We start from the raw sequence: 18,529 nt of genomic DNA, 5'->3' as shown, positions 1-18,529 counted from the left end.
TTTGGGGGCAGATAAAGGAGGCATTAAACTGTGGGGGCAGATGAAGAAGGACATTAAACTGGGGGCAGATAGAGGGGGCATTAAAACTGGGGGGCATAGTTGGAGGAGGACATAAAAAAGGGGACATCTGGAGGAGGGCATTAAACTGGGGGGACATTAAACTGTGGGTGCACCAGGAGACTTTATACTGTGGGGCAGTTTTAGGAGAACATTATAATGTGGAGGCATATAATAGCAGGGTGACTGTAGGCACATTATACCGTGTGGGGATCACAAAGAGAAATGGATGGGCAGAGGGAATTTAGAAGTGGGTGGAGCTAAATTTGCCGTGGCCCGCATTGTGTCTTCCTGGTCCCCATGCAAACCCGAATGATGGAGAGCTGAACGCTAGTGTGAACAGATGTCTATCAGTTAGCATCCATCTTTTACACCATTAAACGCATGAAAAAGTGTGATATAAATAGATCCTCAAAGAGCTGTCCCTGCGAAGTTTGGGTCCAGATGTAAAAGGTCGCCAACTAACACAAACTGAAAACTGTACATAGTTTTATTACATCGCTGAATGTTAAAAGATTCAGTGCTGCACTGCCCCCTGCAGATGGAAACGAAGGGTGACGACTACAGTGGAATTTTTATTTAGAATATTCCTGATTCACCCTGCATTAAACGGACGCCATTCCGAGCCATGCGAAACGTAGAAATATTCCATACAAACAGCACAGAGGAGACTTCCTTGACATTTCCGTACACAATTCGCTTTGAGGGGTTTGTCCCTTGCAGCACCTCGTAGATAGGAACAGCGGAATCTACCATTTACAATTTACAACGAGAGGAAAGGAATTTAGAACGAATCACTGCAATATTAGAATCTTTGGCCCTGTAACTAGTCTAGATAAGTGGTGGTTTACAGTTTATACAACGATAAAGGTGTTATTTTTATCTAGTTCGCGTAATAGTTAAAATTGAGAATGGTACAGTCCAACACGGGAGGAATTCGTCTGACATCACGGAGAGGTTGACCAATACAGTTTGGAGCGGGAGAATTCAGAATTTCAAATTTTCAGGCCAGGCAGTCGCTGGCAGCTGGGACTTGGTCTAGGGTCGGTGGCAGCGGCAATATGTCCGAGGGGGACGCTGTCAAAGTGTGTCTGCGGGTCAGACCGCTCATTCACAGGTAATTGCCCTGTATGTTCTGCTGTGACAAAGCAGCCAGGCGACATTATGGAGATGTGTTCTGTTGTGGTAGCTTCTCGGCCGACACGTATCACTGTATGACCTAAGGGAAATGTTCGTTGTTGTACCGTGTTAGCCAGTGGGTTGGAAATATAAAAAAAACACGAAGATTACCAAGTTTTCGTGTTTTTTTTGTATGACCTAGTATACTATGTATGTACCTTATACTATGGATCGGTATCACCTAGTATACTATGTATGTACCTTTATACTATAGATCGGTATCACCTAGTGTACTATGTATATACCTTATAGTATAGATCGGTATCACCTAGTGTACTATGTATATACCTTATACTATAGATCGGTATCACCTAGTATACTATGTATATACCTTATACTATGGATCGATATCACCTAGTATACTATGTATATACCTTATACTATAGATCGGTATCACCTAGTATACTATGTATATACCTTATACTATGGATCGGTATCACCTAGTATACTATGTATGTACCTTATACTATGGATCGGTATCGCCTAGTGTACTATGTATATACCTTATACTATAGATCGGAATCACTTAGTATACTATGTATGTACCTTATACTATGGATCGGTATCACCTAGTATACTATGTATATACCTTATACTATAGATCGGTATCGCCTAGTGTACTATGTATATACCTTATACTATAGATCGGTATCACTTAGTATACTATGTATGTACCTTATACTATGGATCGGTATCACCTAGTATACTATGTATGTACCTTATACTATGGATCGGTATCACCTAGTATACTATGTATATACCTTATACTATAGATCGGTATCGCCTAGTGTACTATGTATATACCTTATACTATGGATCGGTATCACCTAGTATACTATGTATGTTCCTTATACTATGGATCGGTATCACCTAGTATACTATGTATATACCTTATACTATGGATCGGAATCACTTAGTATACTATGTATGTACCTTATACTATGGATCGGTATCACCTAGTATACTATGTATGTACCTTATACTATGGATCGGTATCACCTAGTATACTATGTATGTACCTTATACTATGGATCGGTATCACTTAGTATACTATGTATGTACCTTTATACTATAGATCGGTATCACCTAGTATACTATGTATATACCTTATACTATGGATCGGTATCACCTAGTATACTATGTATGTACCTTATACTATGGATCGGTATCACCTAGTATACTATGTATGTACCTTATACTATGGATCGGTATCACCTAGTATACTATGTATGTACCTTTATACTATAGATCGGTATCACCTAGTATACTATGTATATACCTTATACTATAGATCGGTATCGCCTAGTATACTATGTATGTACCTTATACTATGGATCGGTATCACCTAGTATACTATGTATGTACCTTACACTATGGATCAGTTCTGTGAGGTTGGCTTCCAATTCAGTTATACAATCTGCATCTGGCACCTGAGCAGGATCTGTATAAATCTAATGAAAATCTTCATTTATCTAGTGCCATAGCTGTGTCTATTCTTTATGTCTGTAGGAAGGTGTCATGCTACTCGCCTCTGCACTGCCCCTCTAGTATACTACTGCACTTGTGTGCTAAAACTGCTGTCTAAGGCCTGATACACATCTGCGTTCGATATTCCGTTCGGGGAGTCCACTTGGGGACTCCAAACGGAACCCTATACGCATTAAAAAGTGGTTAGCCAAGAAACCACATGGACCCAACTATAATGGGGTCTGTGTGGTTTCCGCAGGAAACATTTGAAGAGAAAAGTAATATGGTTTCTCAGTTAACCGCTTTTTAATGCGTATAGGTTACTGTTCTGTGGGTCCCCAAGTGGAATGCCGAACGCAGATGTGAACCGGGCCTAAGGGTGTGTTCACACAGGCTCATTCTGGCCTGGTACATTTGCTGAACTTTGTAAAGCAACTCAACCAAGCCGTGTTACACTGTCATATGCTGTCCCTGGTGATCTGATGTCCACCATTACTGTCTATCTGGGCATGAGCCGTGTTTGTGGCACGTTTGACTGCTGAGGCCAATCAGCGGTGGCTGGAAAGGACCCGGTGATGGCACTTACATACGTCACTGGGTTCCTTCCTGTGGTGGTTGAGGTCACTGATTGACCTCGGTGGTCACATTACTTCTGTCAGTGAAGGCATGGCTAGTGCACACCAGGATGCCAGGGACAGGTGAGTGAGTTTTTTTTTTTTTTTTTCTTCTTTTATTTTGTTTGTGTGTGTTTCCTGGTCACCTTCTTGAGTTTTCCAGTTTCTGGAGAACCCCTTTAGGCCAAGGACCCACATAGCGAGCCACAAAAGACGTTTAAGGAAATACCGTGGCAGAAATGCATTATGGTTTTTCCCACAGCGCTTTTCACAGAAGGTCTGCAGAGTTTTCTACTTCGGTCTTTATACTTCAATTATACCTGTACATAAAACGCTAGCGTTTCCGTAGGTATAATTGAGATGTTGCGATTTACAAAAACGCAACAGTTTTTTGAAATTGCAGCATGTCCAATGTAGATGGTTTTTCTGCAATGTGTGGGTGGGATTAGCCAGAATTCCATCCCCTTTCCGGGTACTGTAAAACACTGCATTTTTTTGTGTCGGCGTTTACGCTACATTGGGCCCTGCTCTAAAGAGGACCTTTTATCACTTCCAACAAGTCCACCAATTAATACACACAGCTCGACTGATTTGGGCACATTTGGGATTTATTTATTTTTTTCTCTAGCCGCCACCAATCTCAAACAATCAATGTTCGTTTTGGTGCCTAATATGCTATCTAGGCTCTGTACTGTCAAAAGTTTGGTGTCAGGCAGGACAAGGCAAGGGGTGTGATTCTGAGCCCTTATACTGACTACCTCTGATTGGAGCTCTAAATTCTGCCTGCCCCTGCCCTTATGATATTACAGAACTTAAAGAAAACCTTTCACTTACCAGTTCAAATTCATCACATCTGTTAATAGTCGCCACTCCACTATTTCTACTGCAGTTGGAATTTATTTCTCCACCGTTCCTGAGCAACAAGTGCAGGTAGTTTTGATGTCTGATGTATTACTTAAACTCTGTAATGTCAGGTGAGCAGTGTCAGGCAGGGGAGTGTGGCTCAGAGTGCCAATCTGAGGCAAACAGTGTCAGAGCTCAACCAGTGGCCTGTGATAGGCCAGGACCTAACCAGGTATAGGGGTGAACCAAACAGAGAGGAAATTGCATGAAACATATACACAATACATACATAAAACTTAGCCAGAGGCACAGATACTGTACAATAGAGGCAGTGTCTCTCTGGGATACTACAACACCATAGAAATTAATGTGACTTTTTGTTGCCTAGCAAATGTTGTTGTCTTAGCCTTAAAGGGCACCTCCAATTATGAAACAGCTCTCCATAAACTAAAGGTACAGGAGACCTATGAAAATCTGGTACTTCTATGAGTCACATAATGTACCTGGATGTGGATATACAGTCCTATGAAAAAGTTTGGGCACCCCTATTAATCTTAATCATTTTTAGTTCTAAATATTTTGGTGTTTGCAACAGCCATTTCAGTTTGATATATCTAATAACTGATGGACACAGTAATATTTCAGGATTGAAATGAGGTTTATTGTACTAACAGAAAATGCGCAATATGCATTAAACCAAAATTTGACCGGTGCAAAAGTATGGGCACCCTTATCATTTTATTGATTTGAATACTCCTAACTACTTTTTACTGACTTACTGAAGCACAAAATTGTTTTTGTAACCTCAGTGAGCTTTGAACTTCATAGCCAGGTGTATCCAATCATGAGAAAAGGTATTTAAGGTGGCCAATTACAAGTTGTTCTACTATTTGAACCTCCTCTGAAGAGTGGCATCATGGGCTACTCAAAACAACTCTCAAATGATCTGAAAACAAAGATTGTTCAACATAGTTGTTCAGCGGAAGGATACAAAAAGCTGTCTCAGAGATTTAACCTGTCAGTTTCCACTGTGAGGAACATAGTAAGGAAATGGAAGACCACAGGGACAGTTCTTGTTAAGCCCAGAAGTGGCAGGCCAAGAAAAATATCAGAAAGACAGAGAAGAAGAATGGTGAGAACAGTCAAGGACAATCCACAGACCACCTCCAAAGAGCTGCAGCATCATCTTGCTGCAGATAGTGTCACTGTGCATCGGTCAACTATACAGCGCACTTTGCACAAATAGAAGCTGTATGGGAGAGTGATGAGAAAGAAGCCGTTTCTGCACGTACGCCACAAATAGAGTTGCCTGAGGTATGAAAAAGCACATTTGGACAAGGCAGCTTCAATTTGGAAACAAAGATTGAGTTGTTTGGTTATAAAAAAAAGGCGTTATGCATGGCGTCCAAAAAGAAACAGCATTCCAAGAAAAACACATGCTACCCACTGTAAAATTTGGTGGAGGTTCCATCATGCTTTGGGGCTGTGTGGCCAATGCCAGCATCGGGAATCTTGTTAAAGTTGAGGGTCGCATGGATTCCACTCAGTATCAGCAGATTCTTGAGAATAATGTTCAAGAATCAGTGACGAAGTTGAAGTTACGCCGGGGATGGATATTTCAGCAAGACAATGATCCAAAACACCGCTCCAAATCCTCAGGCATTCATGCAGAGGAACAATTACAATGTTCTGGAATGGCCATCCCAGTCCCCAGACCTGAATATCATTGAACATCTGTGGGATGATTTGAAGCGGGCTGTCCATGCTCGGCGACCATCAAACTTAACTGAACTTGAATTGTTTGTCCAAAATACCTTTATCCAGGATCCAGGAACTGATTAAAAGCTACAGGAAGCGACTAGAGGCTGTTATCTTTGCAAAAGGAGGATGTACTAAATATTAATGTCACTTTTCTGTTGAGGTGCCCATACTTTTGCACCTGTCAAATTTTGGTTTAATGCATATTGCGCATTTTCTGTTAGTACAATAAACCTCATTTCAATCCTGAAATATTACTGTGTCCATCAGTTATTAGATATATCAAACTGAAATGGCTGTTGCAAACACCAAAATATTTAGAACTAAAAATGATTAAGATTAATAGGGGTGCCCAAACTTTTTCATAGGACTGTAGCTACATAGTAACCCCCCCCCCCTCATCTGTTGGCGCTTTCACTTTAAAGGGGTTATTCAGGTATAAATGGACAACATGTTTAATTTTTTAATCAGCTGGGGGAATTGTTAAAAATAAATAAATAATACTCACCTTTCCATTGTGGTCTGGTCCTCATGGTACGTTGTTATCTTCCGGTGGAAGTCCCTGTCATATGTGGTCGCTGATTGGCCTCAGCAAAGGTCATGAGATGTCCCTACCTGTGACCTCACGGGTCTCTTCCTGAGGATGCTGATTGGCCTCAGTGGTCACGTGACTGCTGATGCCAGTCATCAGAAAAGAACCAGGATGTCACAGACAGCGAGCAGCAGGACCGGACAGTGCTGGGGGGACACTGGGGACAGATGAGTATGCATTTTCTTTATTTTATTCACTGTCCCTGGCTGACTTAACTGCCTGGACAACCCCTTTAAAGTAAGTTTAACACTGAATTCCAACTGGATAGAATGACAACTGGATAGAATGACAAACGGTATGGTTAGCTCACAGCCTGTAATAATATGTTACTGAAATGAATAGGTGTTTCACTTACTTGGTAGTGGACTAGGTGTGGCTATAGCAGCATCAGGTACATCGTGTGTCCCCACTCTACTACTGCAGAGAATTCGGTAATAAATCAACAGCCTTCCACTTGTGTGTGATGAATATTGAGACAGTACAATATAAATTGGGGGTCTCAGATACATGGCCTTCCTCCCCGGCTTTGTCTCCAGCTGGAGTGGCAGATTCAGAAGAAAAGAAGCTCCAACCTGGTCCTATGGCCTACAAGCTTAGGACCGCCTGAGTGTACATACTTGCCTTGCCACTGCTTTGGGCCCACTACTGTGTTGTGTGCCCAGAGTAGGGTAATAGTGTTCCTGAGGGAAGTGAGGCAAGTACTGGCTGGGGTCTCTGCTGGGGTTATCTAACAATAAATTTGCAGCCACAACAACATGTTTCCTGCATTCTGTGGGTTGTTACTATTACGGTGATCCCAAGTTTATATAGTTATGTTTTAACACCATAAAAATAATCTAAAACGTTAAAGAGTAAAACAATTCTTGGAGTTATTACATAGTCACCTGTACCTTTAATGTTATGATGAGAACATGGCGGCTGTCAGACTCTCATTGTAATACCAATACCAGATCCCATATACAGGTCATATCATTGAATTCAGAGTGGGTGGACTGTAGCTGTTCCTAATAGCCTCAGCTAGGGTCACCACTAACCCAGAAGCCTGAGCTTTGAGTACATGGAAAAACCCTGGCAGTAAGAGTCTGTTGAAAGCTTATGGATTTTTCCCCCCTTGTGTGAATCGGTGCCTCCATTGCTGAGATATCGCAGTTTTTGTGAATATGCGCATAATGGAGCAATGAGGGTGTTGCTGCATATTAACAAAAAAAAAGACAATATCGTTGCACTGATTCACAAGGGAAAACACAAGTTGGGCTCACATGACTCAGGCTATCTGCTAGGTATAGGTGCTGGTGACACTCTCACTTTTTTATGCTGTTAAGGAAGAGCGTGTGACGTTATACTGTGACTATGGTATAATTTTTTTTTTTAAAAAAAAAGCTTTATTTTAGCATCCATACAGTATGTGACCGTGTGTGATGGAGCAGGAATCGTTGTCTGGCTACGTATATTATGTGTTAACCGAAGTAAAGCCTGGAAGTAGTTAATGGGCCTCTGATTGTCATAGCAACAAATTGCTATCCCTCGTTCGAGCTCCAGGGGGTGACGATCCAGTCCAATAATATCCAATCGATAACTGACAACACAAATCTGTATGAAACATAAATGTAAATCAGTTTAGATTAGTGTGAAAAAAGAAAACTTAAATCTTGTTCTATACATATGTGTCTATGAAAGAAAAATCTGTCATCTTTTAAGTGTGTGACTTTATCTTGACCTTATTGAATCATTTGTTGATAGTCCTCCTCCACCCCTTCCCCAGTTAACAACTAGATTTTATTTGCCTCCCTGGATTTCTTAAAGGGATTCTACCATTAAAAATCTTTTTTCTGTGGCTAACACGTCGGATAGCCTTTAGAAAGGCTATTCGTCTCTTACCTTTAGATGGGATCTCCGCCGCGCCGTTCCTTAGTAATACCGGTTTTTAACGGTATGTAAATTAGTTCCTTGGCAGCGATGGGGGCGGGCCCCAGCGCTGAAAATGCTATGAGGGTGTCCCCACCGCTGCCTGTGAACAGGATCCTGCGCCGCCTCTATCTTCTGCTGGATCCTCCCCTTCTTTCTTCGTCGGCTTCACCTCTGTCGGCTCTGACACTAGTAGAGCCAACTGCGCACGCGCGGCCATAGTTCCGAGGCCGGAATTGCGCGCATGCGCAGTCGGCTCTACTAGTGTCTCAGTGGCAGAGCCAACTGCGCAGGTGTCAGAAGAAAGAAGGGGAGGATCCAGCAGAAGATAGAGGCGGTGCAGGATCCTGTTCTCGGACAGCGGTAGGGACGCCCTCATCTCATTTTCAGCGCTGGGGCCCGCCCCCATCGCTGCCAGAGAACTAATTTACATACCGGTAAAAACCAGTATTACTAAGGAACGGCGGGGCGGAGATCCCATCTAAAGGTAAGAGACGAATAGCCTTTCTAAAGGCTATTCCGACGTGTTAGTCACAGAAAAATATTTTTAATGGTAGAATCCCTTTAAATGAATGGGGGGGGTATTGAATTTGCAGAAATAACATGCCCGTTTATAGCTGTAATGGTGTGTGTTAGTCAATGCCTACTCATTTAACTTGCAGAGAACAAGGAGAGCAAGTCAATTTATTGTGGAAGGCGGAAAACAACACCATTTCTCAAGTTGATGGGACACGATCATTTAATTTTGGTAAGCCCTCTTAACAGCTCACATTAGATTCAGTCATACATGTGTACATGTTTCATGGTCCGTGTAAACTCTTTGTCCCACTATTGGAACAGAATAATTCCAATCTTTGTACGGCAAGTATCGGGTCATTACATCGACGTTCTTGAACTTGTTTGATTCAATTTACTTTGTCATAGTATTGCAATTTTATACACAGCAGTACGATTTTTATTTTGGTGGTTAAATGCCATTAGAACACAATGCATGGTTATTGACATGAAAACTCTTTATCTTTCTTGAAAGATTTAACCATGAAATGCATAGGTGTTTTTTTTTGTTTGTTTGTTTTTGTTTTTTTATTGTTTCCCACAGCTCAATTTCAGAGAATTTTTGACTTCTAGAAATCTGCATATGAAGTGAGCTTTAGGGGCATGTAATCTGTAGTATAGGCTTCTGTAAGGCTACAGATAATTATGCCTAAATCCCTATATGTTTGCCGACCAGAAGGAAGAAAGCCCTTTGTTCCTACTGCTTTCACAAAATTTTGGGCAAGAGTCGTACACACTACTGCACATGCCCGAAGATTTTGCCCTTTTCCACTTCATTTGCATATTTTTAAAAGCCGGAATTTCTCTGCGACAGAACCACAGACAACAATAAGAGTTTTTTCTGAAGTGCATCTGAACCCATGTATGGTATAGTGTGTATCATTCTCTGCTATTTTGTGCTGACAGACTCCCTTTAAGGAGGTCCTGATCGGGATACCATACTATTGCTTTCATTTGCCCAAACTCAGAATATGCATAGAGGTTTGGCTCAATGGGTGAATCTGCTCCGTGAAAGCTGTCCTAATGGTGTGATCTGTGAAAAAGTATGACATAAACATCACAGGGGCCTTACTCTGTCATCTGAATAGGCTGTTATTTTTATTTCCCTACAGATCGTGTGTTTAATTCACATGAAACAACACTACAAGTCTATCAGGAAGTAGCTGTTCCTATTATTCGTTCTGCTCTACAGGGCTACAATGGTGAGAAACAAGCAAATCGGATCATTTGTAATTCGTAATAGTAATGCAATGTGGATCTGTTACACTTAACATTGTTGAAACTTTGCGCAATTTTATTTTGCTTTTAGGCACAATTTTTGCTTATGGACAGACTTCTTCTGGAAAAACATACACTATGATGGGTACAGCAGATAATCTGGGAATAATCCCTCAAGCCGTTCAAGAAGTTTTCAAAATCATTCAAGAGGTATGTCTTTACTTGATCACAACGTGCATTTTAATCTTGAGTAAAATTTGAGAATTTTTCATTTTATTATAGGGACACCCAAGTAGGGGATAACCTTATTGTATCCTAATAGATCTATCTATCTATCTATCTATCTATCTATCTATCTATCTATCTATCTATCTATCTATCTATCTATCTATCTATCTATCTGTATCTAAAAGGGTCTCCTAAAGGAGGCCGCCCCTGTTTGGGTAGAGATGAAATGAACACTTCAACATTGGACTCCTATGGATGAAACCATATTGTACAGTTTACTATTGGCTTTTTCTTGTAGATACCAAATAGAGAATTTCTACTGCGTGTCTCATACATGGAAATTTACAATGAGACTGTTACAGATCTCCTTTGTGATGACAGAAAAAAGAAACCCTTGGAAGTACGAGAGGACATAAATGTAAGTGGAAGCTTTTCCAAATCTGATTTATTTTAGTAACTGGAAATATAGCAACTTTTTTTTCCATTCCTTTTTAAGAAGGTTTCCCCATAGCAAGAATTTAAAGAGGACCTTTCACCATATCTGGGCACAGGCAGTGTTATATACTGCCAGAAAGCTGACAGTGCGCTGAATTCAGCGCACTGTCGGCTTTCCCGATCTGTGCCCGGTGTGAAGAGCTATCGGTCCCGGTACCGTAGCGCTTTACAGTCAGAAGGGCGTTTCTGACCATTAGCCAGAGACGTCCTTCTGCCTCGCGGCGCCTATCGCGCTGTGCTGTGGAGCCGGGAGGAACGCCCCCTCCCTCTGCTCACACAGCTTGTCCGTAGACGAGCATTATCAGGAGAGGGAGGGGGCGTTCCTCCCGGCTCCACAGCACAGCGCGATTGGCGCCGCGAGGCAGAAGGACGTCTCTGGCTAATGGTCAGAAACGCCCTTCTGACTGTAAAGCGCTACGGTACCGGGACCGATAGCGCTTTACACCGGGCACAGATCGGGAAAGCCAATAGTGCGCTGAATTCAGCGCACTGTCAGCTTTCTGGCAGTATATAACACTGCCTGTGCCCAGATATGGTGAAAGGTCCTCTTTAAGACCAATTCAGAAAGTGAATAGATCCAGCCAGAAGAATGGATAAAACATAGCTTTTATTCTTCTATAGCATTATAAAAGTTTCAATACAGCCCACTGACGTGTTTCCCACTTCTAGGCAGTTGTGATCATATAGGTGCTCATGTATGTGAATCTTTTCTATTCACTTCAATGGGCAATCAGATTGCTGGTAAAGTGGTTATCCAGTTTTTACTATTGGTTTACATACCACATGGTGCACTTCTCACTCGCCGTACAAACTGTAGTGGACGGGTGTAGGTACTGCAGCACAGCACGATAGAAGCTGTTAAAGAATTCTGTATAAGCCTAACCACAGTACCTTGTGGTGGTGCTGCAGTTTCCAAATATCCTTCAGCTGTTAAAGTTTGATGCTTCATTCCAAACTGATGCCAATAAATACTATATCTTGTGCCGTGCTATACCCAAAAATATAAAAAATTGAGTTCCATAACTTGACAATGGAAAGAAATCTAGTAATGATATGGTGTTACAACCAGCAGAATAGTGTGCCACTTTCATTGGAGAAAGAAACCATTAACAAAACCTGAAAGAATATTAAATGCTGCTTTTAAAGAATTACAATGTGTCCCACAAATAAGCCCTCATACAACTCTGAAGGGGGAAAAATAAAGTTGTGAGGTTTTGGGGGTTTTTTGTTTCTTTTGTCTTATTTTTTTGGCTTTGGGAAGGCAGGAAGTCAAAGATGAAAATGAAAAAATTCCTTGGTTGCAAACTGGTTAATATTGCTGAAGTTTTGTTTTATTTTTCTTCTATGCAGCGTAATGTATATGTTGCTGACTTGACTGAAGAACTTGTAATGGTACCTGAACATGTTATGCAGTGGATCAAAAAAGGCGAAAGTAAGAATCTTTTCATTACTTGTTCTGGGTACCGTACTGAATGCTGGCTCCTTCCCTTCTGTGCAAGCTTGGTTCCTCCTCTAAACATTGTCATCTTGCCAGTCACTGACCTTTACACACTGTGCATAGGTTTTTAATTGGTCCTTGTGCATTAGGGATTCAGTAGGATATCAGTGATACCTTCATAAACACATGCTATGGGCTTTAATTTCATATGTGCATATGCCAAAGTGCCTGGCAGAGCCCCTGAACAGGACTGTTGAATATAGGCCAACTGGTTACATGGTTTTCATTGTGGGCAGCATAACATTTGTATACACCATTGTTTTTCTCTGATCTCATCATATATCACTTCTCAACACATTTTATTTTCTGTTGTAGAGAACAGGCACTATGGTGAAACAAAAATGAACGACCACAGCAGTCGCTCTCATACCATATTTAGAATGGTAAGGCTTCCTCTTTTTCATTCTTTTATCTATTGTCAATTTTGTTCTGTTTTAACCAAAATTATTTCCTTATAGATTGTTGAAAGCCGTGAGAGAAATGATCCAGGAAATTCAGAGAATTGTGATGGAGCAGTTATGGTGTCTCATCTTGTAAGTAATGTTTGCAGAAGATGGTAAGGCTATTTTTTTGAAAATCTGGAAACTCATAAATTTTAGGGCAGATACAGATTTAAGCTTTCTAGCTTATCGCCACACTAAAATCTCTTTGTTTGTGTTCTCTCCAGAATCTTGTAGATTTGGCAGGAAGTGAGCGAGCAAGTCAGACTGGTGCAGAAGGCGTAAGGTTTAAAGAGGGATGCAACATCAACAGGAGTTTGTTTATCCTTGGGCAAGTTATCAAAAAACTAAGTGATGGCCAAGTTGGGTAAGTCTATAGTGGCTTATATCTTACTGTTCTGTTTTAAAATCTTTGATTTATTTATTTTTTTAAATAACATTATTCTGGCCTGTTTCATTTACCGTATATACTCGAGTATAAGCCGACCCGAATATAAGCCGAGACCCCTAATTTTACCACAAAAACTGGGAAAACTTATCAACTTGAGTATAAGCCGAGGAGGGGGATAAAAAGTCTGGTCATGTGCATTGCAGCTTAGTAACTCCATGGGGATCATAGTAATAACAGTTAACCCCATCATGTCCCTCACATTAACCCCCTGTGTGCCTCACATAAGAGTTACTGATATGTGGGACATATGGAGGTAATAATTAGGTATCTTCATAATTAAGGTCCTTCATTAGTACCCTCATGTGTCTCACATATTAGTAACCCTTATAGGGGGCACACAGGGGTTAATATGAGGGACATGATGGGGTTAACTGTTATTAATGTGAGACGCATGGAGTTACTGAAACTAAATTAATAACCCCAAATGCCTGACATTAATAGGCAGAGTAACTAAAGGAAGGTCCCTGTGTGTGTCACGTTACTGTAGCTTCCTCTCCTCCATACAACAGACATCTTCTATAAGACACATTGAATCCTGGCCACTCATCTGCAGGGTAGATGCTAAAGGACCTCTGATGACGTCATGACTATGTGATCGGACTCTGGTGTGGGCGGAGCTACTAGGATTTAGACTCAACCTTATCTGCAGATGTTACATACCAGTGGCTACAGGACCTTTGATGACAGCACAGTCACGTGACCTCATGACAAGCCAATCACAGAGCAGTAGCACTAAAGGACCTCCCCATTCCAGGTCCTTCCAGTTTTCTGTGCTCTGTGGACCCTGACTCGTGTATAAGCTGAGGAGAGCTTTTTCAGCATGAAAATTGTGCTGAAAAAGTCGGCTTATACTCGAGTATATACGGTAAATAGAAACTCCTTTTGTTTTCCACTTAAAGAGGATCTTTTATGTCCTTGGGCAGTGCGGTTTTATATACCGCTAGAAAGCAAACAGTATTCTGAATTCAGTGCAGTCAGCTTTCCCATTATGTGCCCTGGGAGAAGAACTATTGGTGCAAGCCTAAGGATGAGTACTGTCAGGACGGGGAATGGGGGGGCGTTCTTCACAGCTTACAGTCATCACTGGGCAGTAAGGAATGCCCCCTCTGACAGTACAGAGCTATGGACCGTACTGTCAGGAGGGGCGTTCCTCACAGCCCGGCTAGACTGTCAGAAACTCCCTTCAATTTACATAAGCTACCACTATAGATGGGATCCTTGAGATGGGACAACCCCGGTAATGTCTCTATTCTGTTGGTGGCCAAATGACCGTTCCCAGGCAGGAGTCATAAAGGGGGGCATGTTAGAACACTCACTGGGTTTGTGAGATTTAACTGTCTCCTCCAATCCTTTAACAAGGCTTTACTGTTGCAAGTAGCTTTTGGTTAATTTTTATATTCTTTCCTTTTTAACAGTGGATTTATTAACTACCGAGACAGCAAGCTAACAAGAATTCTACAGAATTCCTTGGGTGGCAATACCAAAACTGTAATCATTTGTACAATCACACCGGTATCATTTGATGAGACTCTGAGCACTCTGCAGGTAAATAGTGGTAATCGCTTTATCCTCTATACCTGCAGCCTTACAAGTTCAGCTTCCGTATATACATGTTTCTTTGTCCCTGGCATCTCCTGTGCTCTGATAGGCTGCGAGTACACAGAATGAGACAATCAATGACTTACACAAAGCTCTATTGAGAAAGGAAGCTTGGAGTGGGATTCTGCTGCCAGCTGGTTATGAGGCTGAATAGAGAGACCTAATCTTATGTAAACAAGCAGCCAAATTGAAAATAAGGAGCAGGAGAACAGCTTAATAAGTAGAGAATGAAACAGATATCCTTAAGATATTACAAAGTTTATTTTCATTCTTTTTCTGAAAAATTTATTTTTATCGTTAAATGTACCATCAGCTGTAAAATTGTATTGTATAGAATGGAAGGAATGCAAACCATCTACTTCAAATTTATTTTATTTTTTTTTTAAAATGATTTGTGGCCTATTTGCCTGGCCAAATGAGACTTCTGCTATAATATCTTATTAACAAAATCAGACACTTATGTGTGCTGACAAACTAGTATTGCCACTCAGTGGTTATAATGCCAGTATTATGGCTAGAATAGGACCAGATGTCTGCTGAGGCTACTTACTGGTTACATGCAAGTGGCTTGAAAACTGAGGGCACCACCTCAATGTTACAATATGTCCATCTGTTCACAATTTATTTTTTTGTCCCGTTTACAGTTTGCAAGCACGGCTAAGCATGTTAGAAATACACCACATGTTAATGAAGTGTTAGATGATCAAGCTTTGCTTAAGAGATACCGGAAGGAGATCATGGATTTAAAGAAACAGCTTGAGGAACTGGAGGTCAGAAAAAGTATTTCCCAATGCTGCTGAGTTGTAATGTACCTTAATTCTATACATAATTAGGTAAATAATATATGAGTATATGCTGTCTTATACACTTTATCTTGTAAAGGCGTCCTCGGAGATAAGAACCCAGGCAATGGCCAAAGAAGAACATACCCAATTGCTAGCTGAAATTAAACAACTTCAAAAAGAGAGAGAAAATCGAATTTGGAATCTAACAAATATAGTTGTTGCAGCTTCACAACAGACCCAGGAAGACCAAAGGGTAGAGTACTCTTATGCATAGCTGTGTAACTGCAATATGTTAAGGTTCTTCTTCTCTACTGTATATGAATATAACATGGTGTGATGTCTTCTAAAGGTTAAACGAAAAAGAAGAGTCACATGGGCTCCTGGAAAACTTCAAAATAGTTTGCGTACTTCTGGGGTGTCTCCATTTGATATTGGCTCTAAGTTCACTGCTGACTTTGCCAAACGACCAAAGATCTCGGAAATTTCGGCTATACCAGAGATTGATGATTGTAAGTATACCTTGTGATAGTCTGGCTTAGTCATGCTGTTTAACCCCTTAAAGACTGATCCAATTTTTGTCTTCATTTATCCTTCTAAGGGCCATAATTATTTTTTTCAGTTCACAGCCACATGATGATGGCTCAATGTTTGCAGGACAAATTGTACTTTGTAATAGCACCATTTAATATCCTGTACAATGTACTGGGAAGCTAGAAAATAATATTTTACACGTATGGCGTCTTTTTATGTGGGACAAGATGATGTTTTTATTCATAACACTAGCTTCTACCCGCAATTTTGTCTGCATGTTGTTGGCGTCGATGATCTGCCTATATTCAGCAAATTACTGCCATCGATGGTTCGCTTGCTCCGGTGTTTCGCCAGCTCTCAAGCTAGCCTGCTGCTGAACTTGTTCCTTGCGCTGTGCCTGTGAGAAAACTTTCTGCAAGTCCGACTTTTTTTTTTTTCTCCCCTCAAAAGAGTGGATACCAGATGAAAATGCTGCAAACACATACCTGTGGATGCTTTGTACAACTCATTGAAATGTTTAAGATACAAATGTTTGTTCTGCAATTCTGTCACTAATTTCTGTTGTATAGTAAGCCAACTAATACTTGTGATAAGTCTAAACCGGACATGTCAAAGATGCATGTCATCTTCAGCTACAGACTTGAATCTGGCACACTTAAATGATCTACACTACAAAATGTTATAGAATTAACATATCTACCTAAATGGGATGGATTTATTAACACTGTCTAAAGACAAAACTTACTTAGCTGCCCCTAGAAACCATGGAATGGCTTTCATTTTGTATTTTGCTCCTGAAAAAAAATTAAAGCTGCATAGTTCAGTAATAGCTTAATAATGTTGTGTATATATATATATATATATATATATATATATATATATATATATATATATATATATATGATTTATGTATTTATTTTTTGTTCACTTTTTACACAGCATTTTGTACAGAATTTTCTGACTTTGAGGATCCAAGCCGTGTAATTGATGACTTTGTGCAAGATGCAGACTGGAATTTTGGAAACAAAGTTACTCACCGGGAGAAGACAACAGCTCTGTCACATTCTATGATTGATTTTCCATCAGAAGGCACAAGGTCTCTTATTTATTTGTTTTATATACAGTATCATTGTCCAGGAATGTCTCATGTTTAAAATGTTTCTAGCAGCTTTTTTGAAAATATTTCTTTTATGCAGCGCGCTGGCAAAAGATTCATCTCTTCAAAAATGTAAAGAGCTGGAGCAGAAAGTTGCTGAATTAGAAAGTCAGCTAAATAAGATGACTAAAGAATATGAGGTGGAAATCGGTAAAAGAGAGTCTCTTGAGAAAGAGAATTCAGATTTAAAAGAACTTCAGTCCAAAGATGTCAAAGATGAGATGGTACAAACTCTGGAGCTGGAAATAGCCAGTCTAAAACACCAGATTCTAACAAGACCTGAAGTTTGTGAACAAAATCTCATGCCCAGAGACCACCTGGAAATGCCTGAAACAGTGACACCATTGAAAAGTGACAATGAACAACAGCTAGATACAGTGAACGATTCATTTCTCAGCCCTCAAATAGATTCAGTGTGCCAGGATGTTGTCCAGGAACAAGATTCAAGCCATATTCATGATACCTGCAGGGAACAAATACAGATGCTTGAACAAAAGATAGCAGATTTGGAAGAAAATGCAAGTCCTGAAAATGTAAGGAACTCAGTGTCTTGTGTATTTTCTCATAATCTTTCCCCTAAAATGACTATTAAATAAGTCACTTTGTGGTCCTCTGGCTAGCTTCAGGATAAAACAAAGCTGACTAAAATCTCATGGCCTCCATTCCCACCTCCAGGGGGGTTGACTGACAATTTATAGTAGCGACACCAGGCTCTAACCGATCTAAGAAACAATTTGTAGCGTTAAAGGGGTTGGCCACTTTCAGACCAATATTGACAAACAAATGTACAATAAAAAGATGTACAATTTTCCAATATACTTTCTGTATCAATTCCTCAGGGTTTTCTAGATCTCTGCTTGCTGTCCTTCATTCTGTTACTTCTAGAGGATAAAAGTCTGACCATGGTCATGTGATTTACGGTCCATGGTCATGTGATGACACACAGGTGCACAGCTCATTACCAGGCAGACGTCTGATTATTGTGCTGTGACTGTAACGAGCGGCACCTGTGTGCTCATCACATGACCATGGACCGTAAATCACATGACCATGGTCAGACTTTTATCCACTAGAAGTAACAATGAATGACAGCAAGCAGAGATCTAGAAAACCGTGAGGAATTGATACAGAAAGTATATTGGAAAATTGTATATCTTT

The 18,529-nt window shown here is 40.6% G+C and overlaps 1 protein-coding gene across 1 annotated transcript in view; it reads left to right on the top strand.

Annotated features, from left to right (window-relative positions):
* The first annotated feature begins 1,050 nt into the window (after nucleotides 1-1,050).
* CENPE (centromere protein E) overlaps nucleotides 1,051-18,529 on the top strand; it is a 66,537-nt gene continuing 49,058 nt past the window's right edge. The window contains exons 1-15 of the mRNA XM_075286000.1: nucleotides 1,051-1,174; nucleotides 9,078-9,163; nucleotides 10,083-10,172; nucleotides 10,280-10,398; nucleotides 10,715-10,834; nucleotides 12,262-12,343; nucleotides 12,725-12,792; nucleotides 12,868-12,942; nucleotides 13,077-13,216; nucleotides 14,716-14,845; nucleotides 15,544-15,669; nucleotides 15,782-15,937; nucleotides 16,034-16,193; nucleotides 17,155-17,311; nucleotides 17,412-17,904. Coding sequence (XP_075142101.1) covers nucleotides 1,119-1,174; nucleotides 9,078-9,163; nucleotides 10,083-10,172; nucleotides 10,280-10,398; nucleotides 10,715-10,834; nucleotides 12,262-12,343; nucleotides 12,725-12,792; nucleotides 12,868-12,942; nucleotides 13,077-13,216; nucleotides 14,716-14,845; nucleotides 15,544-15,669; nucleotides 15,782-15,937; nucleotides 16,034-16,193; nucleotides 17,155-17,311; nucleotides 17,412-17,904 — 2,058 coding nt within the window. The 5' untranslated portion in view covers nucleotides 1,051-1,118. The remainder of the gene's footprint in view (nucleotides 1,175-9,077; nucleotides 9,164-10,082; nucleotides 10,173-10,279; nucleotides 10,399-10,714; nucleotides 10,835-12,261; nucleotides 12,344-12,724; nucleotides 12,793-12,867; nucleotides 12,943-13,076; nucleotides 13,217-14,715; nucleotides 14,846-15,543; nucleotides 15,670-15,781; nucleotides 15,938-16,033; nucleotides 16,194-17,154; nucleotides 17,312-17,411; nucleotides 17,905-18,529) is intronic.

This window comes from Leptodactylus fuscus, chromosome 1 (assembly GCF_031893055.1).
Source record: "Leptodactylus fuscus isolate aLepFus1 chromosome 1, aLepFus1.hap2, whole genome shotgun sequence".
Taxonomy (NCBI): domain Eukaryota; kingdom Metazoa; phylum Chordata; class Amphibia; order Anura; family Leptodactylidae; genus Leptodactylus; species Leptodactylus fuscus.
The sequence above is the reverse complement of the archived record's forward strand: the minus strand, read 5'-3'. Positions and strand labels throughout refer to the sequence as shown.